Source organism: Lissotriton vulgaris, chromosome 3_1, assembly GCF_964263255.1.
Source record: "Lissotriton vulgaris chromosome 3_1, aLisVul1.2, whole genome shotgun sequence".
Taxonomy (NCBI): domain Eukaryota; kingdom Metazoa; phylum Chordata; class Amphibia; order Caudata; family Salamandridae; genus Lissotriton; species Lissotriton vulgaris.
Genome location: NC_141689.1, coordinates 938,409,720 through 938,431,890, shown reverse-complemented (window position 1 = coordinate 938,431,890; position 22,171 = coordinate 938,409,720). Strand labels below are relative to the sequence as shown.

At 45.5% G+C, this 22,171-nt stretch overlaps 1 protein-coding gene across 1 annotated transcript in view; it reads left to right on the top strand.

The window, feature by feature from the left end:
* Positions 1-22,171, top strand: part of TRPM6 (transient receptor potential cation channel subfamily M member 6) — a 720,746-nt gene that overhangs the window by 388,869 nt on the left and 309,706 nt on the right. Inside the window, exon 20 of the mRNA XM_086961279.1 lies at positions 2,645-2,773. Within this exon, the coding sequence (XP_086817405.1) occupies positions 2,645-2,773 (129 nt within the window). The remainder of the gene's footprint in view (positions 1-2,644; positions 2,774-22,171) is intronic.

Sequence of the window (22,171 nt, the reverse complement as noted above, 5' to 3'; positions counted from 1 at the left end):
AATAGTCACAGAAGACCCAGAGAGATCCATCAAAGCACTGACTGACACAATAGAGCAATATGCCCAAGTCTCGGGTTACAAACTCAACAAAGACAAATCAGAATGCAAACCACTGAACGTCCACACAACGAAAACAGTATTAGGAACGTCCGGACTAACATGGCAACCGAAGCCTATAAAATATTTGGGCCTCCTCTTCGAGAGGGATCTAAGAGCAACACTGGAACACAACGAGCAAGCAACCCTCCAGAAAATCAAGGACAGGGTAGAAGGGTGGTCCCCTAAATTCACAACATGGTGGGGAAGAGTAGAAGCGATCAAAATGACGCTCACGCCAATGGTTAACTATATGCTGAGCATGCTTCCACTGATAAACACAGAAGACTTCCACAAGAGACTGGACAAAATGCTGAACAGTTTCTTGTGGAGGGGGAAAAACCCAGAATAAGTCTACACAAGCTCAGACTTTCAAAAGATCTGGGGGGTCTTAACTTAACCAATTTCAAACGATTCCAGGTAGCGTGCATAGCAAGACAAGGGCCCCATTGGCTCGACCCGAGACAGGAATATACCCCCGCATGGTTGACATTTGAGCGAGGACTACTAGAAGGTATGAACCCCATCACCCTTCTCACGGCCACCCGCCACCCAGCAATCAAGGTCAACCCGGTCCTAAAGAACACAAAAACAGCGCTTCTAAGTGTCGACAAACTACTGACAACAAGCATCAGGAAAAGTCAATTCGAGTCCATCTGGCACAACCCCACAATAAAATACAGGGACAGGGCTCTCAACATACACTCATGGTATAGGCATGGCATCTCCACTGCCTACGACCTTCAGAAACAAGGCATGCACGTAACATTCGACACCCTCAAGGAAGAACACAACCTACAGAACATAGAACTGTACAACTTTCTGAAGATCAAGGTAGCAATCAGGAAGGCAAACCTTAACAGTCTAACACCATCCCTCATAAAACACACCGCTAATCTCAACACACTAGGACACCAAGTGGCACACCTATACAAAGCCTTATGCCCCAAATCAACCAAACTCAATGACAATGTCACGAACTTCTGGGGGGCTTTAGTGGGGAGGGTGCTAAGTGAGGACGAGAGAGCAGAGCTATGGAGATCCACCACTAGGAAAAAGGTAATGGCAACCTTAAACCAGACCAAATATTGGCTAGTACATAAGGCATACTGGACACCGTCCCGCCTAGCTTCCATGGGGATCCGAGAGAGTAACTCCTGCTGGAACTGCGACAAGGGAAAGGGAGACCTAGAACATCTACTACTCAGCTGCCCTAAGGTTAAGGGATTCTGGGGGAAAATAGGAACACTTATTAATGAGATCACAGGAGTAGCCTTACACATTGATTTCCCAAGCCTAGTCCTGGGCTTCACATCCCCATCAATCACAACCACAGAAGACCGTGACCTGTCGGCTGCAGTCAAAACAGTCCTAAGCAATTGGAAAGACACATCGAAAGCTGCGCCACAGGCATGGCTTAACTGGATCACCTTCCTAAGGGGGGCTGACAACATCACAGCGAAACACTCACCGAAAACTCACAGGCAGTCGAACATGTGGGGTTCCCTAGACCTCTACCTATCATCACACAAACCCCCATAGGCAGCTAATCTAGACAATCAATCACCTCGCTGGTCCGAGGGCATACAATAAGGGAAACAGCCTGCAGAGCTCCTTTCTTTTCCTATCTTTTCTATCCTCTCTATCCTCTCCATCCTCCGGGGCGTGGGACAGAGATGCAACCAAGCAACACGTCGGGCGGCAGACGACAAGGACAAGCAGAACTTGAAAGACTGGCAATCGAACTAGCTGAATGAGACTGGAAGCTAAACAGCTACCCCCCCCCCCCCCCCCCACCCCGGGCGTTTTTCTTCTCCTTTCCTTTTCCCTCTTCCTCCACCCATGTATATACCATGCTCCATGTAAATATATATTTTTTTATACAATAAAAAATTACCGAAATCAAAAAAGAAACAAGGGATACCCTTCCAGCTGTGCAGAAGGCTACTCATTTTTCTGGTTAGGTTTTGTCTTAAAATAGTGATGCATGGCAAGATTTTGGATTTGATGGGTTGGGTTTAACCCCTCGGGATGTTGTCTCTCATACGTTGTAATCAGATCTACGTAGCTCAAATTTCAGTATTCTCTTTCCTTATAAAGTGTTGGTGGGTAATTCATTGTGACTGACGAGGGCCATTCTAGATATGATGCTTTTGGCACGTAAGACACAAAGCAGTGCAAGACTCTATTGATGTGTATAATTCAGCCTTTACCAGCGCTTTAAAACATAGGAAATGTATGCGAGAGGGGCTATGAAGAGCGGAGAGGCACTTTGCCGGATGGCAGTGTGGGAATCCGAGGGGGGCAGGCAGCGCCAAAAAAGACAGTTGCACCAGAGTCCACCAGTTCTAAAGCCCGCCCTGTCACCAAGGACACATGAATGCGCCAGTCAGAAATGTTCTATGACCTAGCCTCTTGACTCGGCTACTCTGTTAAATAATGCAGTGTGTGTCCACCATTGACTCGCAGGGTTAATTAAAGAGAAACATGCAGAGTGAAATACTCCTGCCATGATATGTACATGTGACATGCTTTGTGTGTTTCGCAGATGGCGTACCTGGTGTTCCTGATGCTGTTTACATACACAGTGCTTGTAAAGATGGAGCCCCGACCCACGGCACAAGAGTGGTGTGTCATTGTCTACATTTTCAGCACAGCTATCGAGAAAATCCGCGAGGTATGGTCTAGATGTGGTTTTACTCTGTTTACTCTTGTTTACAGACAGCACACTAATATGCTGTTTTTCCGAAGACAATTGAATACAGCATACTACACATATATTGCAGTGTTGTTCCCTTGCTTTGAATGGTTTTGTCAGAAAATATAAATACTTGGCCAAATATTGTGTACTGAGTATGCATGCTAGCTATAAATCTAATTACATTATACACCTCAGTTTCGAATTTCTGATTGCCATACCATCTTTCGACCTGGAACCGTGACAGCCAATAACTTTAGATATCTCCATACACTCTTAAAGAAGTCTGAAAACAAGAGCACTATCCATGGTCACTAATAGCTCGATCACAAAATGTTTTGACTTGTGCCGTTCCATGTCTTGCTGGTCAGTTAAAGCAGCACTTGCTCCCAACGACCTTTACCCTCATTGTGAAAACAGGTTTCTGGAGGTGGTAATGTGTGACAAGAACGTTTGTGCATATTTTTGTGTGGCTTATGGTTGTGGTCGTGGTGTGTTCTGTTGTTTTTGTTCTGCTTTGTGTTCATGCTGCATTATTACAATATGATTTGGTTGTGTTGTACTGTCATTGTGTTATTGTGTTTTGTTTTGACTTTTTTGTGATGTGCACTGTTATGTTTCAGTTGTGTTGCTATGTTGCTTTGTAGACTCTTGTTATGTTCTGTTGTTTTTTCAGAAATGTCTCTAATGCTGGTACCTTTGAAGCTAAAAGCAGCACATGTCTTGAAAGTCCCTGTAACAAGCAACCATTTACCACTGTCAAAAGTCAATCAATCAATCAATCAATCAACAAGATTTGTAAAGCGCCCTACTCACCCGTAAGGGTCTCAAGGCGCTGAGGGGGAGGGATCGCTGCTGCTCGAACAGCCAGGTCTTGAGTTGTTTCCTGAAGGAGAGATGGTCCAGGGTCAGCCGAAGGTGAGTGGGGGGGAGTTCCATGTCTTGGCCACCAGGTAGGAGAAGGATCTTCCTCCGATGGTGGATTTGCGAATGCGTGGAACGGAGGCGAGGGCGAGGCTGGCGGAACGGAGCTGGCGGGTGGCTGTGTAGAATGTGAGGCGGCTGTTGAGGTCATTCAGGCCCGTCTTGTGGAGGGCTTTGTTTGCGTGGGTGAGGAGTCTGAAAGTGATCCTCTTGTTGACGGGGAGCCAGTGCAGGTGTTTCAGGTGGGCGGAGATGTGGTCGTGGCGAGGGATGTCCAGGATGAGTCGTGCTGAGGCGTTCTGAATGCGCTGCAGTCTTTTCTGGTGTTTGGCTGTGGCTCCAGCGCAGAGTGTGTTCCTGTAGTCCAGGCGGCTGGTGACGAGGGCCTGGGTGACCGACTTCCTGGTTTCGGTGAGGATCCATCGGAAGATCTTTCGGAGCATGCACAGGGTGTTGAAGCAGGATGACGAGACGGCATGGACTTTCTTGGTCATTGTGAGGGAGGAGTCGAGGATGAAGCCCAGGTTGCGTGCGTAGTTCGTTGGCTTGGGGGCGGTGCCCAGGGCAGGGGGCCACCAGGAGTCGTCCCAGGCAGAGGGGGATGGTCCCAGGATGAGGACTTCCGTCTTGTCTGAGTTCAGTTTGAGATGGCTGGTCTTCATCCATTCTGCAACGTCTTTCATTCCTTCCTGGAGGTTGGCTCTGGCGGTGGCGGGGTTGTTGGTGAGGGAGAGGATCAGCTGGGTGTCGTCGGCGTAGAAGATGATGTTGAGGTTGTGTTGGCGAGCGATGGCTGCGAGAGGGCTCATGTAGACGTTGAAGAGGATGGGGCTGAGTGAGGATCCTTGCGGAACGCCGCAGATTACTTCGGAGGCCGCGGATCGGAACGGGGGGAGGTGGACTCTCTGGGTTCTACCGGCGAGGAACGAGATAATCCATTCCAGGGCCGCTCCTTGGATTCCGGTATTGCTGAGGCGCTGTATCAGGGTGCGGTGGCATACGGTGTTGAAGGCTGCTGAGAGGTCTAGGAGGATGAGGGCAGCAGTTTCCCCGTTGTCAAGCAGGGAACTGATGTCGTCGGTGGCTGCGATGAGGGCGGTCTCGGTGCTGTGGTTTGCTCGGAAACCGGACTGTGAGTGGTTGAGGGATCCGTTGGTCTCGAGGAAGTCGGAGAGTTGTCTGTTGACGGTCTTCTCGATGACTTTGGCTGGAAAGGGGAGGAGCGAGATGGGGCGGAAGTTCTTGAGTCTGTGGGGTCCGTGGTGGGTTTCTTCAGGAGGGCGCTCAGCTCGGCATGTTTCCAGCTCTCCGGGAAGGTGGCGGATGTGAAGGAGCTGTTGATGATGTCCCGGAGTTAGGGTGCGATGATGGAGTCGGCTTTGTTGAAGATGTGATGTGGGCAGGGGTTGGTAGGGGACCCAGAGTGGATGGTGTTCATCAGGTGGGTGGTGTCTTCGGTGCTGACAGGGGTCCAGGTGCAGAGGGTGTTGGTGGGGGGCTCTGGTTCGGTGGTTGGGTGCGTGGTCTGTACGCCGAAGCTGTTGTGTATGTCAACGATCTTGCGGTGGAAGTACGAGGCGAGTGAGTGGCAGAGTTCTTGCGAGGGCGTGATGTAGTTGTTGCAGGTGCTGGGGTTGGAGAGCTCTTTGACGATGCTGAAGAGTTCCTTGTTGTTGTGGGTGTTGTTGTCTAGTCGTTCTTTGTAAGTTGTCGTCTTGGTGGTGCGGATCAGTTGGTGGTGTTTGCGGGTGGCGTTCTTGAGGGCTGTCATGATCTCTACTGTCTGGTCGTGGCGCAAGGCTTTCTCAAGGGTGCAGCAGGTTTTCTTGGAGATTTTTACGTCATTGGTAAACCAGGAGCCTTTCCTGTTGCCGGGTCTGTTGGGGGGATTCTTCATTGGTGCGATTTCGTCGGCACAGTTGTTGAGCCACTGTGTGAGGTTGCGGGCTGCTTGGTTGGGGTCCGTCGAGTTGGTGGGTGGGTTTTGGCTGAGGGCGGTGGTGAGCTGGTCGGCGGTGATCTTGCTCCAGCTTCTGCGGGGAACCTGTTGCGGGTGGTGGTGGGTTGTGGTTCTCCTGAAGTTGAAGTGGACGCAGCTGTGATCTCTCCATGTAGTCCATGGAGTGGTTGAAGGAGTTGTGCTTGCTGGAGGAGAAGATGGGATAAAGCGTGTGTCCGGCGTAGTGGGTGGGGGTGTTCACCAGTTTCTTGAGTCCGAGGTTGGCGAGGTTATCCAGCAGGGCGGCGGTGTTGCAGTCCTTGTTGTTCTCCAGGTGGAAGTTGAGGTCCCCGAGTAGGATGTAGTCTGTGGAGATGAGGGCGTGCGGACTGACGAAGTCTGCGATGTCTTCGCTAAATAGTGTGTGCGGTCCCGGGGGTCTGTAGATGAGGGTGCCTCTGAGGGTGGTCTTGGGGTCATGTGAATCTGGAAATGAAGGTGCTCGGCGGCGGTCAGTTTGTCGTCGGAGTTGGTTGTGATGCGGATGGTGTTTTTGAGGACGATGGCGATGCCTCCTCCGGTATGGTTGCCGCGGTACCTCCGGGTGATCTTGTAGACTTCCGGGATGGCTATGGCGATGTCGGGGGCTGAGGAGGCGTTCATCCATGTTTCTGTGAGGAAGGCGATGTCTGGTGCTGTTGTGTCGAGGAGGTTCCAGAGTTCGACAGTGTGTCTGTGGACGGAGCGGGTGTTAAGCAGGATGCACTTGAGGTAGTTGTTGTTGCAGCTTGGCTTGGCGGGTGCGGTGCAGGTTTGGAGGCAGGTGAATTTGCAGGTATGGCAGGTGAAGGGTCCGTGGGTGCGTTTCGGGGTGGCTCGGTAGCAGGCGGGGTCCCGGCCAGCGTTGAGTGCGTGGAGGGTGGCGATGTCGTAAGATCGTCGGGTGCGCTGGCATCTTCGAGGACCAGGCATCCTGGCGCTGGGCAAGGTCAAGGCGCGGACGGGCGCAGACGGGCTTGCCTTTGGTAAAATAGCGTTACTTCAGCTCTTCAACTACTGAAGACAACAGTCAGCCCAGAAATGTGGCAGAGAGCGTTTTACCCTAGTGCCTCTGTGCTCACTCTATGTGATACAGCTGTGATTGACATCCCTGCTCACAGTGCTAATCCCATATTCATTAGTATTCTCTATAGCAGCCCCAAAAGTAATCTCATGCAATTACAGTATACAGCTCATGGCTCCAACGTAGGGCTTTTCTTCTCTTAGTGACTCTACTTTATACTTATTTGCTAGTATGTGCTAATGTGTAATCCCTTATACACATCTCAAGCAATCAGTCCATCTCCTCGATCCAACAAACTTAACCTTCTGATCACTCATGGAGCATATGTATTTATACCAGTTAACATAATTGTGATCCAATAATACATGTTGTTTTACAGCAAATGTAGTGATCAATGTAGATTCACAGATTAAATATCACAGTGCAAAAGTCATATCCCATATTGTTACCATGCTAGAAGTGATCATCATGATAATCTTAATCTTCACTGCTTTCACTAGGGTCTTTACTATACAAATGTGCTCTGGCTCTTCTTTAATATCTCTTGTTAGAAATGGGATTCCTGGTTGGCTGAGTTATGCACCCAGGCCAGGCAGGAACCACCAATCTAGTCAGGGTAAGCTAAGTACACACTAAAAGATAACCTGTGCTCACCCTCTGGTAGCTCGGCATAGAGCAGTCAGGCTTATCTAAAGAGGCAATGGGTAAAGTATGTGCGCAACACACACACGCACAGTAAAACAATGAATACAACACAAAAATGCTCCTAATAGGTTTATAAAAATAGAGTATTTTATTATGAACTAAACAAGACTAAAATGGCAAAATTCCAATGTATAAAATTTAAGATATTGAATTTTAAAATACCAAATGCAGTAAAGCTCTTAGAAGCAAGTAATGTGAAAAAGTTTACTTTAGGTCCCGCTGGACTGGGGCAAAGTCAAAATTCGGGCTGACCTTGTGGAAGCGCATGCTGGCTACAGGTCGCATGCTGGCCCCGGTGGACAAAGTACCTTTCCTGGTTGCAAACAACAAGATGCGTCGATCTTCTCCATGCAGTGAGGGCGATGCATCAGTTGCGAGGGCGGGTGCAGGAGTCGAGAGGCGTCCAGAGATGTGCCGGTTTCTACCATGCAGCTGAGGGGATATGTCGATCTCACCAAGCAGCAGAGGCAGAAATATGCTGTCCGATGTGTTGATCTCTGGAGTCAAAGCGCTGGTTCCGATGCAATGCACTGATTTTTCTCCCGCAACCAGGTCGATGCTCCGGTTCTGCTATAAGCAGAGAGGAGATGCGTTGAAATCCATGTTGCAGGTATCTGGGCCACTTTCTGTGAGCCATTCATAAGAGCAGGTGTAGAGACTTTGATGTCCCTGAGTCTCTAGCAACAGGTGTAAAGCAAACAAGCCCTTGGAGATCACTTGGAGTGAAGGCAGAGTCCAGCTCTCCTTCAGCAGAGTCAGAGAGCAGTAGGCAGCAGGCCAACCCAAGTGAAAAACAAGCCTTCCAAGTCTGTAGTCCAAAGATCAGTCCTTTAAGCAGCAAAGAAGTCCTTCTGACAGAGGTTCAGTTCAAGATCTAGAGGTGTCTGATTTTAGGGGATCAGATACCCAGAATTTGGTACCCAAAAGTGCTTTTGATGTGGGGGTGACTTCATAGCAGCTCTCTGAAGTGCACAAGCATCCCTTTAAACCCAGTCCTGTCTGCCAGGCTATCTGTAGGGGGTAATCAATCCTTTGCGTGGGAATAGGACATTGCCTAGTCAAGTGAATTGTTAGCCTTTCCCTTCCATTCTGCCCAGGAAGGCCATCAGAATGCAGATGTGTGTAGATGGGTACTCAGACACAGCTAGCCTTCCTCTGTTGTGGCTGCCTTTAGGGAATGCATAAAGTAAAGCTGTCACTCATCCCAGATGTGTATTGGAGACATGCTGTCAGGCATACAGAGCAGTAAGTGCAGAGAAATGTCCACTTTCAAAAACATTTTTCTAGAACATGGGAAACCATAGGATCATGAGGGACCAAGGGTAATGCGCAATTAAAGGAACAATGGTCCCTAACCATTACATTTTTGTAAGCAATATTCATGGAAAAATAATAATTCCCGTTAATTGCTCTAATGACTGTAAATAATTCAATTTATTTCACGAGTCAAAACAAGCAAAAGAACATATAAGGAATATACCCACACAGAAGTAAATGCAAAAATAGGTGTTAAAAGCAAAGCAAACGAAAAATAGAAAACATACAGGTAATGCAAAGTGTGACCAATAATCACATACAATAGAAGGGTCACTTATATAAGAAAACGTTCACTTCTGCACCCAAACTAAAGTTTTATGCATAATCTAGCGGGTCAGAGTGTGTGTGGATTGCGTTTCGATCCCGTATCAATTCTGGGATCATCATCAGGAAAATTAATCATATGCCTGAGACAAAGCTATATAGTACAGTAATGCATAAAACACCCGAAATGTAAGAAAAAAAGGGGGGGAAGGAGAAAGAAAGATGAATAATGAACTAATGGAATTAATTACAAGAATTTTGATCAGTCGAAATAGTCTTCGGTACATGCAAGGACGTGCATGATGATGCAAGGCTACATGCAACCATTAATACCAATATACGTGGGAGGTGTGAATCGAACAATTTGTGTGTCAGGCTTGTGAAGCTTGGGTGCTCATGCAACCAATGTTAGCAGGACCCATGCATGGCAACCTTCTGTTCAGAGAACCTGTATGTTGACCTTATGTTGTGTAGATCCATGAAAACCCAATTTGGCTAAGTTGTCGATAGTCAGCCAATGCTATAGAATAAACCACTATGGTAAGCGAGAGTACTGATTGTAGAGGATCACATGCAGGGAATTATAATTATTATTAATAAGTACTTCAATTTGAGATAAGCTAGCCCTCTGTTCCAATACACAGTCTATTGAAGACTCCAGTCATGTTTCAAAGAGGTTCACAATGTTTAGCCTAAAAAAGTAGATAATACTTATTAAAACCATAATTCATTGGTGGAAGGAACATAACGTTTATGCCAAGGTGAGGTATGTCCACCAGAAATGCCCAGCTAAGTGCCACCGAAGAGGGAATAAAATTTATGTCTAGCTTCACTAGCGCCAGAACACCTCAGGGGCATAAAAACACATAATGAACGGCACCCACCTGGAGAAACGTATATCTACCCTAAAGGTAGTGCGTTATGAGGCATGCTGCTGGAGCTTATATAGTCTATGCGCAGGGGTTCTGTGAACCGTAGTGTGCACAAACATTAAATTCATCAATACCTCGTGGGGTGAGAATCTTACCATATGGGCAACGCAGGAATGGATTAGATGTGCATCCGCAAGGAAGCGGTGCTGCCATAAAAGTAAGGCATGTAATTGTACACAAATTGTCTTGGAGAAATAGAAATAGGACTGTGAGATAGGTCGTAAGTGAATGTCATCTTAGAAGATAAGAGTGGGACGTACGTTCTGGGAGAGGAGTCATAGTGAGAGAAATACAGAAGCAGGAGTTATCAAAGCATAATATGTTGTTTTGAAAAATAACAATAACACACAAATAAATACTTTAGGACACAGACAAATTATTATGAATCATTAGTGCAAGAAATGAGGGACATAGATCATCAGAACCCTAATAGGAAAATACAAAGAAAGTCAGTGAATGCATAAAATTAGTTAGTAAACGTGTGTCATAAATACTTAACATGTAGTAATTACAAGAACCAATACTTGTAGAACAATGTCCATTGTCTCGACCTGTTAATACAGAATACAGGTTGGGCCAGATTACAATGTAAGGAGAGAATGGCAAGACAAGGAAAAGTATGAATTGTGAATCAGTACAAGGACAAATATAAATTGCAATGGGAAGCACCCAGACAATACTGTGAGGGTCATAACATGAATGTATTATATACTGAAAATAGAGTCTCCTCCAGTTGAATCAATAACCTAAGACATAGCAGGTAAAACTATGCACCCAGTGATTGATAAAGTCTTAAGGAGTAAACAATAAGGCTTCCATACGTTTAAGAGCACATGAATACAAGAAGAATGAAATCAACGTGGTCCAATCCTGCATTCTAAGTAGCCACCAGACCACACAAAAATATGAACTTGCAAAAAACAAATGGGTTGATAAAACAATATAAAAGCTGTGATTATAAAACTAAAGCTGTAAATACACACCAACAAGGAAGTTCTGTTTGCAATTGCACGTTTCATCATACCATGTCTGCAGTGCAGGAGGGTGACACTCCTCCTACTTGCAGGGCACAAGTCGAGGGTACACATGGGTGGATGGCATCTACCCACTATTTTCACAGGATGGATGCCGCCTACCCTACCAAGAAGATGCCTCCCAAAGAAATATGCTGAACTCGTCCCAGTATAATTTTTACACACCGGGATACATTCAGCAGCGCCTGCACATTGTCTGCTTTCATAAGGAGCAGCAACGGACAGGCAGAGAGGGGGACATATCAAATTCCAGCTGGGCCTATAACAAAGGCTGAAGTTAAGGGTTCGTCAGGTCACCTTTTGTTCGAGTATCCCTGCTAGGAGGTATCCGGAGCCTCACACCTAGATGCAAACGCAATGGAGGGGAAACTAGAGGCATGGTTTTTATTTTGTTCAGTCCCTGTATATGAGTTCTGTATGCACTGTAAGAAGTCAGATGTGTTGTTCTGTCACAGTATCTATGCAAATAAGAATATAAATGCCACTATTTTGTTTTATTTCTTTTATATCACTACTGTTAGACTTGGCATCTTTTGGCGTGTTTCCCCTGAGTGCTTTGCTTTCTGATCTTCCGGTTTTGACTCTGTTTTTGCTGGCATAGTGTTTCTAAACATCTTTCTCACTGCTGATCAGTGGTAAAGTGCAAGTGCTCCTGTAGTATATTTTGTTATGGATTGGTGTTTCCATGATTGGCCTATTTGATTTATGTGTCAGTCCCTATAAAGTGCACTGCGTGTGACAGTGCCCATAAATCAAATGCTGTTGGTGGGCTGCCCCACTGGATTGTGCCACCCATGCTTACAGCCCGTAAAGTGTAACTCTGGCCTGCCATTGCAGAGCCTGTGTGCAGTCTGGGACTGCCATGTTGACTTGGCCAGTGCACCCACATTTTAGCCACCCCTAAGGTAGGCCCAAGATACCCCTGTGGCTTTGTAAGTGAAAGGAAGGACATGCCCTGGTGTCTGTGGCATGTCCTGGTAGTGAATTACAGACAATTTTGTTATTCTCTAATGCAAGGCTACATGTTCCAATAGGCCAGAATGGGCAGTTTGAATATAACATCTTATAATCCTGACTGACCAAGGGAACAATGTAGAAGAACAAGTTTAGTATGCCTGAACTCAGAATGTTAAAATACATCTTTTAGTGACGGGTGATTTATACATTCTGTGTTTGAAAATACCACTTTTAGAAAGTAGGTATTTTCTTGCCTAACCAGCCTGTGCTAGGTTGTGTATTCCATGTCTGGTTTGTGAGTGACAGTTTGCTGGAGAGGGCCTTGGCTCCAGCAGTCTGATGGGTCAGGGCAGGGCTGAATAGGCTCTGCATTGAATAGAGAGTAGGGGGAGGAGATTTTCTTTCACTTGCCTCAGCCTTCATAGAATAGAGAGTAGGGGGGGGGGGGTTCTATTCAGCGACCTGGGCCAGGTCTTCTTTCAACAATGCTGTCTCCACCTCCTGCAAGGAAGCTGCACCAGGGAGGACAGAACTGGTTTGGGCTGGGTACAGAACAAATTATGTTGTGGTATAAATATTGGGGCCTAAACCCCAGAACTTTAGAACTCTTTTGGACTAAGAAGACTGCCAAGAAGAAGAGCTGGAGAAGTGGTGAGGAGGAACTATCACTTTGCTGTGTTGGCCTGCAGTGGCTCCATCTGTCTTTGGCAGTGAAAGGACTGGACTGAACTTTCTGCAATCTACTTTTGTGAGTTTCTCCAAGGCCTTGAGGTAGAGCTTGCCCCCTGTTCAAGAAGTCTCAGGAACAGCAAAGACTTCAAGTTCTTCTGCCCTCAGCACTGGGGATTGTGTGTTTTGTGTTGCAACAGAAGTAAAAGCAATCCGACTCCGTCCACGATGCAGCTGCCGACTCCGTGTCCTGACGGCACCTCAGAGGACACCGCCGCACTGTGACCCTGGTCTCACCGACGACGCCTGCTGACACCGCCACCGAGCTGCTGCTCGCACCGTGACCTATCGCCACCACACTCCGCCCATCACGCTTCACGACGACGCCTTGTCATCCCCGACAACGCCACTCCATGCCGGAATCGACGCTGCTGCTTGCACCTTGGTTCGAGGGCACTCCTTGTAAAGTTACACGACTCACCACCCTCATCCGACACTGCAGCCTTGGCCGACCGATGCCGGTGCCATTGACTCCAGTTCGCCAGCCGACAACAGCGCTTCCGCAATGAAGACCTGTTGCTTGCACCGCGACTTGCCAGCACCGTGAAAAGCACTGCATCCACTTCGAACCACGACCCTGGTCTCACCGACAACGCCATTTGATGCTGCCACCGAGCCGCTGTTCGCACCACGACCTGAGGGCACCCCACGCCGCACCGCTGCACTTCGCACAGCAGCACTCTATGCCTGCCGACGCCTGCCGACGCCAGTGCTCCTGACTTCAACAATGAGGATTTCGACCTGCAACACGTGTGAATTCGAGGGCCCGACGACTCCTGCACCGACCTCCGGAACTGATGCCTGCGGACGCCGTGCTTTCGGAAGCTCAATGAGAGGTCGCCGATGCCCTGCTTTTCTAAAAGGTACTGTTTGCGGGTCCTCCCAACAATGTAGCTGGCCTGTGACTCCGTGGTCAGCCAGGATTGTTTGGATTTGTTTGCTCACGACGCCGTGATAGCCACGGACAGAGCTATCAACATCAATGAGCTGTTTTTCAATGCTATTTTGATAATTGAATATCTTTGAGTACTGCATTGTGGATTTTTATTGTTTTTGGCCTTGTCTTAAGTATATAAAAATATTGGATATTTTTCTAAACTGGTGTGGTGTCCTTTTGTAGTGCTTACACTGTATTAATGATGGTTATGTGCAAATGCTTTACACACTGCCTCTAAGATAAGCCTGACTGCTTGTGCCAAGCTACCAAGGGGGTGAGTAGGGGTTATTTTAGGAGTGTAACTTCCTTATCCTGACTAGGAAGAAGGACCCTATTTGGACAAAGATACAAGCCCTTGCCAACTAGAGACCCCCATTTCTAACAACTACCCATCCCAATGCTGGGTGTCAGAGTGCTTTATATCACACTTACACAATATACATTGACAATAAATCATGCAAGTGTGTAAATCAATGTACAAGATGTGTTACATAAGACAGAAAGATTTACAAGGTGTAGTAGTCACTTGTCCTTCATAGCTCACTGTGCTATATTAGAAGGAGTAAAATTTATGAACTGCAAGTAACAAAATAATCTGTGTTAAAAGCAGTTACCCACTTAAATAAAAAACTGCATTTTATATGATGTGCTTTGCAGGAGACATATTAACCCTCTATGCTACTTTGATTCAAAATTGCGACTAGACAAAAGAAAGATCTCTCCAGAAAATGTGTTACCCTCCAGAGTTATGTTTCCATTATTATTATTCCCTGAGATATTCTGAGCTCACAAAGATCTCTACAGCAGGTGCCTTATCCCATAAGATATCTTAAAAATGCAGACTTTGAAAAAAAATTGAGCTGAATAGATTTACTCTCTACATTTCTCCTTGCAGGCAATTTGTTTGTGGCAGGGTTTAAAAAAAATCAATGTATCATTTGAGGTCCATATTTAGCATCGGGTTGCATTACTTTTTTGGCACAACTCTGACGCAAAATCGATTTTGTTAAATCTAATAATGTGCTCAAACTTACTCATGATGGACCTGCTAAACATGTATGTGAGTTGTTCAGATCTGAAGTCACTTCTTTTGATGTATCTTCCTGTGAGGTCTTGAGTTGTGATGCCACTTCCTGTGATGCTACCTGGGATGTCACGTGCCGTGATGTCATGCGCTGGGATCCCATTTGCATACTGCCTAACTTGGTTTGTCCAACCACTTCTTTTTTGAGGACTTGTGCTCTGCATACATGGTACCCATAACCTTGTCTTGGGCCTGTTATGGTTCAATAGCAGCATTATTGAGAACGCCCCGTCTTATAGATGCCTGCCGGAGATTAGCTGCAGGAGGCTGGTTGTATGTGACAAGGTCAGTGTGTTCCTGCAGATGTTATCTGGAATTGTGAGAGGCGCACGTAACAGCACACCTGTTCCGTCTGCTTCTTATCGGTTCTCCCTAGAATAGTTGTAATTGTATCGAGCTTAAATGTGTAAAACGTGCCTCGTGACCTTTTAAATGTTCCACTTTTCCTTCTTGCCTAATATAATAGAGTCATTCAATTAAGCATTGTTAATTGTTCTAAAACTCGGTGATTCGCCTGATTCCAGTCATTAAACGCTTCTGTGTTTTAATATGTCCTTGAGGTACAATTTCGTATTAGAAAACGAGCAGTAGAATTTAGCTTTTACTGTTACACAAGATTCTGTTCTCACCAATAGGAATGCATAGAACTGGCTGGCCAGTGGTCGAAGTGCCTTACAAGAAGTATGGGTACTATGATGCTGTGTGCAATGGGGGCGGGTCAGTGAGTGTAGAGGCGGGGTTAAAGGCGTGCTTAAAAAACTAAATATTCTGTAACTTTTTTGATCTTTCACTTTCAGGTATTTACATATAAAATGACACTCAGCTTAAAGAAAAAAAAATACAAGTTGATCAGTGGGAAATGCACTATCGTGAACAATGTAAATGGAATGACACACCAAAGAGCAAATGGCAAAGGACGAGATAGTAATAGTCCTCAGGAGGAACCATAGCCCACTCTATGCAGTTTTTAAATATTTTTTAATAATACTTCAGCTAATGGCTCCTCTGTCACGCCAGACCTAAAATCGCACTATGTTGCTTCCTAACACAGCTTCCACTCCTAACTTCCATGAAGCATAATCAGATACCTGTGCAGCCCTCTAGAACAAGCCAATGCTTAATTTGAGCTGGTGGTTACCGGTGGGGGTGACTCGTTTTTGTGGACTAGCACCTATTTTTTCTCATCAGACTTTGACCCAGAGCAAAAAAGAGAAAACACAAAAGGGGAAAAAAGAGAAAGACTGTAAAACAATGACAAAGAAAGAAAGCAGGGATGAAAAAGAACCTGAAAGAGTTAGCTACAGGGCTAGGGAGTGTCAGAAAGAACAATAAACTTTGGGCCCTGGCTCTTGAAGTGGACTCCCATACTTCAGGGAGGGTGACAGCATCACTCAGCTCCGAGCAGGGCCGGATGGGAACTCTAAGCAGTCCTGGCAATTTTTTCATACCAACCCCCGGGGGCAGGGTGCGGGGCAAGTGTGAAGCACTTCTCCTTTTGTTTCTGTGGGACAGATATTGCTGAACCGCTGGAAAACCTGCCCCAGTATCAAAACCAGCCCCCACCCTTCAAGCCTTCCCGGGCAATGCCTGATGCTGTTCTGGCCAGTCCGGCCTTGGTTCCGAGTTCGCTCACATTTAAAAAACAGTAGGTTCGTGTTGGACTCCCAGCTCATGCGTAAACAGAAGTGCTGAGAATACCGTACGCTGCTGTGTGATTAATTTGCAATTTAAAAATGTTTGAACTTACAGCCTGATTCGTCAAGCTGGATGGCGCTCGCAAAGGGCAAGATTCTGAGAATCTGGCCCTTTGCGAGTGCAATTTTTGCATTTGGGATTCATCATCCCAAATGCAAAAATCGGTAATAGCGATTTCGCTATTTTGCGAGGAATTACATTTAAGGAATCTCTATTTGAGATTCCTTAAATGCAATTCATCATCCATTTTTAAATAGCGAATTCGCAATTTCGGCCTGCTATTTACCGCAAGGTCAAACCTCGTGGTAAATAGCGAAAACTTAGAAAAATGCTTTTAAAAGCATTTTTCTAAGTTGCATGTTGCACACACACATGTCCTTTGGACATGTGTGTGCGCAACACCTGTTTAAATTTGCATTTAAGGGGTGCTACAGGGTGTCCTTTGGACACCCCTGGCACCCTTTAAATCGCTATCTTATTTGCGATTAGCAAATTGCTAATCGCAAATAAGGAATACTCCCCATTCATTCCTATGGGCCTTTTGGCCCACAAGAATGAATGGGGAGGTATTCCTTATTTGTGATTAGCAATTTGCTAATCGCAAATAAGGAATATGTAGGAATCGCATTTTTTTTGCGATTCCTACATGAATCCCGTTTTGCGAGCCTGTGATAGCGATTCCTTATGAATCGCTATTATAGACTTGCAAAACGGGTCTTTGATGAATCAGGCTGTTAGTTCGCTGGAAAGTAGCGAATTTCACTTGCTGTGAATCGAGCAGGATATTCATATTAATTACCTATGGTGAACAAAGTATTTTTTACCCGCCGAATCGGTTATAGCCCACTTTTTCGGCCTTACGTCCCATTAAAGGTTGTGCACTCTGAAACTTTTGTTACTGGAGGCTCCCAAATCGAAATTCATCCATGTGGGAGGGAGTGTGTCTGCTGTGGAGGGGGACGAGACGACTCCAAAAGACAACTCATGCTCACGGAAACTTGTACGGCCTAGCAGGTGTACATAGTACACACTGGTCATCCTAAAAGGACATCACATTTACTCCATGAGAAAAATATTCTTCCCTTTGGAAAACCCATCTCTCATACTTGCAGCAGTTTTGGGGGTGTTCCCTTCCCACTTGAAGAGACATTTGCTCCTGCCTTTTGCATTAGTAAATATCCCAAACATTTCCGGGATGAGTTTGGATTGGAGAAAACTTTGAAAATACCAACAAACTCTTGAGATTGTGAATGTTTTTTAAATTTGCAGGAAAATCCCACCCTGGAACTGCTCACTCCCTACCTCTTCATTGAAATGGTCTCACACCCTGTCTGACACCATTCTTTGGAAATAAAAAACAGGAGTAAAATGATTTACGAGTACAGGGTCACCTTGTGTGAATATCTTGCACTCACAAATCAAGCCATTTTTGTGCCTCTAAATTGGACTTCCAACCTCAAATGGTTTTGTGACCAGGACTTGTAACTCAAGATATCTTGTTTTAAGCATTTTTACATCAACGAAAAAAATGCACTCGAACTAATAATGATCTTCTCAGAGTTACTCGGTGTTTCAACCCCAAACCCGGAAAGATTTACGTTCTCAGTATATGCTCCCTGCTTGCAAGCTAGCAACATGAACTTGGATCCCTTTATCAACACTGTAAGCGATATCTATTTCTAAAAATGGCATATGGAAATACTGTGTAATGAAAATTCCTACCTGAGTAGAGAAAACATGTTTTGGAAGTTCTTGACCTAATGCTTCTGAACCACTTGGAATACCTCGCGTAGCATATTCCAGAATGACTCCAGCGTGTGCCACATTATAAAACAACCACTGGCAGAGGCATTAGTTCTCCCCTATGTAAGAGCTATTGACTTTTCCAAAATGTTTTAGTCATGTTGTACACCAGCGAGGCTGCTGCTCAGCATGGCTAAAAGTTACTGGGTTAAAGGAGAGTGCTGTGCAGTAGAGTTAAGTGTCATAGAGGGGCGTGGAGTGACGTAGAGTTGAGTGGCGTGGAATGTCACGTAGTGGAGTGGAGTGGTGTAGAGTGTTGTGGAGTGTCATGAAGGAAGTAGAGCAGGGGGCATTGAATACTGAGAGGGTACCTAAATAACCATGATAGAGTTCCAAAGGTGAACTGAGCATTAAAGATGACTTTACATTTGTTTTTATCTTGCCACCTAGCACAAAACACAAAAGGTCAAATGTCAGTCAGTCAATCATACATCTTTATTCAGTTCAAGGGAACCATAAAAGTAAACAGGATAAATGTTAAAAAACACGATGAAATATAGGTCACAGTACAAAAGCATAAAATAAAATTGAATACGTTTAACAGCATTTCACTACAATAAGATACCATATGATTAAGACAAGCCTTAGAAAATGAAAACCTCTAAATAATCCATAAAAGGACACATAAAGGGTTGCCAAGTTACTCAGGATATCGATCCGGAAAAGAGTCCGACAAATTATTCGTCTGTTTTACTTGGGGATGTGTAAAACCGTAATGGCAAAAAACATACCACTTGAGCAAAACGTATTATAATGAGCTACACGTATAAAACCTATAAAAAAGAATCCGTTATAAACAATACATTATAAAGTTAAAAGGGTCAATAATTAAAATGCAGTACTAAGTTCATAGTGTTAACAATGCTGCAGTTATGTTGAACCAATTCTATTTCTGGGAATTTTTGATTTTCAAAGCTCCACAGATAAAACAAGTGATAGCAAAGCAACACAGTTTTGATTCTAGTCATTAAAGACAGGATAAGCTAGCATTATAACTTCTGGCCACAAATGACATCAGAATGGGTCACAAAAAAGACCTTCTGGGTTGGGAATAAAACCTGCAGGAAAACATAAAATGGACATGAGATTGTGCGATGTCATCTCAGGGACAAAGAGGTAAACGTTGAAACCATGGACCGTGGACCATGCCTAATTTAAAACGTGTAAGGTAGAACCTATGTTCTAAATTAGTGACCCAAAGGAGATGGCGTTCAACCCCGCCTCATGTTTGAAACCTAAATAGCGCAAAATTGAGGCTGTAAAATGTTGGTTGCAAAATTTCAACTGGGTTCTATGATGGTATAAAGCTGTTTTCGTCTCATCTTTTGCACTTCCAGTGCATTCGTTTGGGGGGGAAAAAGAAATAGGGAAGATCTAGTTCTAAAAAAGATTTTCCTACGTAAGACAACCAGGAGATGGCTTTAACTTGTACTAATTTTAGCCCTTTCTCAAAGAAATCAGGCCATAAACCAATCGAGGAGTTGATCGCCTTGTACAAAGTGAAGTGCATCCATCTGGGAACCTACAGGGCAGGAGTTTTGGGCTACACTTTTCCAGGTCCTTTACAAATAATTGAGAATAAGTTCCTTTGTAGGCTGTTGGCTAGCCCACAGAGCACAGCCAGATTAATGAACCATCTGGACTCTGGACTTTCTTTTCCTGAAGATGCAGTCCTAGCTACCCTTTGCTCCTGTGGATTAAAGTTTGGACCTCCCCGCTTTGTTCCTTCATCAAAGATATTTTGAAGGACTGCCTTGTGGAGGATTATCCTACTGATGATTTTAGCCAATAATAAATGGGTGAATTTTTGTTGGTTTTTAGGTCGAGCCTCGCAATGCAGCGCATGCGCTGCTCGCTTTACGAGGCATGCAGTATTGAGTATGGCGTGGAAGCTCTGTGTAAGCCCCGCCCACTCTCCGCCCATCTTTTTTATTGGCTTAGGTCCTAAATGTTTCCTTCCCATTGGTTTTAGGCTGGTTAGTCCCTCCTCCTGACGGCCATGCCGTCATTTGTATCCTTCCATGGATACTGGCTCCTTTGCTTTCAACACTATTTTGTTCCCTTGCCTCCCCCCTACCCTTCCGCAGTACGTGACTTCTCGGGCCCACCAGCCGTCGCACTCCAGTTTGTGCCTTTTTGCCCGCCTGCACTCCTGTTTCAAATGCAATAGGTCTCGCGTAAATGCGATTCCTATTGCATTGCAAATGCTTTTTTTAAAGTAGTTTGTGCTGAGGAAGAGGAGAGAGCTGGAACAGGATGGTAGAGTGTGCAAAAGCATACACAGTCATTTAAATTTTACATGTGCGTGATGCCCAGTCACTAGTTACATCGTACGCATGCGTGCAAAAATGTCACATTCCTGGGTCTCCTTCGGCTGTCATTACAGAGTGGATACGCACTTTGCACGTCCCACATGCTTCAGTATGTATCAAAGAACAGGATTGCACTAAAGCTCCTGAATGCACAGTAGAGCGCCTCTCAAAAATGAAATGTAAATATTGTGATGGTAAGTCAGATTTCGCGGCTCGCTTGGCTTGCGCAGAGGTCAGCGTGTGACCTAATGCTCACAGGTTTGGATCCCTCTGTGGCCAGTTCCCCCATCTTGTTCTTCTTTCAGATCTCGTTAAATGAATTCTCTTAAGTTAGGTGGCAATAAGCACCCAGAGTCCGCCTACAGCACCAAGAAACCATCAAGGCGGAACTGTGCATTCTACAAATACGCCTACCGCTGATAATTTTGGATCATGCATAACTTTTGGCATTTTAAGTATAGTGGATTTTGCAGGAACGTCACTTACCCTGTCTTTCCAAGTAGATAGAGAGAGATGACCGTCCCATGCGCGCAGCCCCTTTCAAATTAGCAAGCCGCCACCAGTGGGCTCTGTCGGCTCCCCCTGCCAGATGTGTGCAGCCACCTCACAGTGATCTGTCTTCGTGCATCCAGGGGCTAAGAAAAGTGTGTCACTCAACTGCCCCAAACAGGGGCCGTTTGCTACTAAGCACCGGATAGTAATGGCGAAAGGAAGGCTTAACAAACAGATCAACAGAGCCTCATTGAAGTGAGTGTCTAATTAATGTGCCACTTGGGTCATAGCTACTTCGATAACAGTGGGTACACCAACAGAGCTGCTGCTGCCAAATGTACGATGTTCAAGCTTAGTAACAATGGGGTAACCCAGTATCCCTCAGAACCTGGGCAATCGTATGTAAGAAAAACAATTTGTTCTGTCGGGTGACAAATATTTCTTAAACAACCGAGCAATTCATTGTGTTATTCATAAAAAACTATTTGCTTTAGTTCAAAGGAACAAACACAAAGACCATTCGGGGTATTAAGTAGTTTTTATAATTTTTTTTATAAATTACGTCATTTATAAATAGATACCCAAATCGATGAGTAGACAATGACAGTTGGTAAAAGAACATAGACTTACGTAGCTGCTGGAATTGGGAATGTGTGTGATTTGAGCATTGGTTGTTCCGTTTTCTGCTTGAGGAAATGCACACATAACTTCAAACAACTTCTTGGGGTTGCTAATGTTCGATCCCTCCTCATTTAAACAAGATGTATGAATAGTTCTCCTTCTCAGACCCGTGGGAACCAGCAAGAATCTCAGAAAACAAGATGTTGCTCCCAAGAAGAAGATACGGAGAAAGGGGGAACTCGAGTAACTGTTATACACAGTACTGTAGTAGGAGATGAACAAGCCAACAAATTAACAGAGAGAGAGAGAGTTAAGGGTCTGTCTTGGCTTTAAAAGCCTGTCTTGGGGGGGCGTGGCCAAGATGGCGGGGTGAGCGGACGCTTCTTCCCGCAGCTCCTCCGACCCGACTAGGCCCGAGCACTTTTTCGTCAGCTTCTCTCCCCCCGCTGAAGCTCAGCGGATGAGAGACGGACGGCGGAGACCTTGGGGCACGTATTGATACTACTTTGGCCCCGATCGCTCCGGTGGAAGCACCTTAAAAGACTGTTTCAGGACAGCGGAGCGCCTTG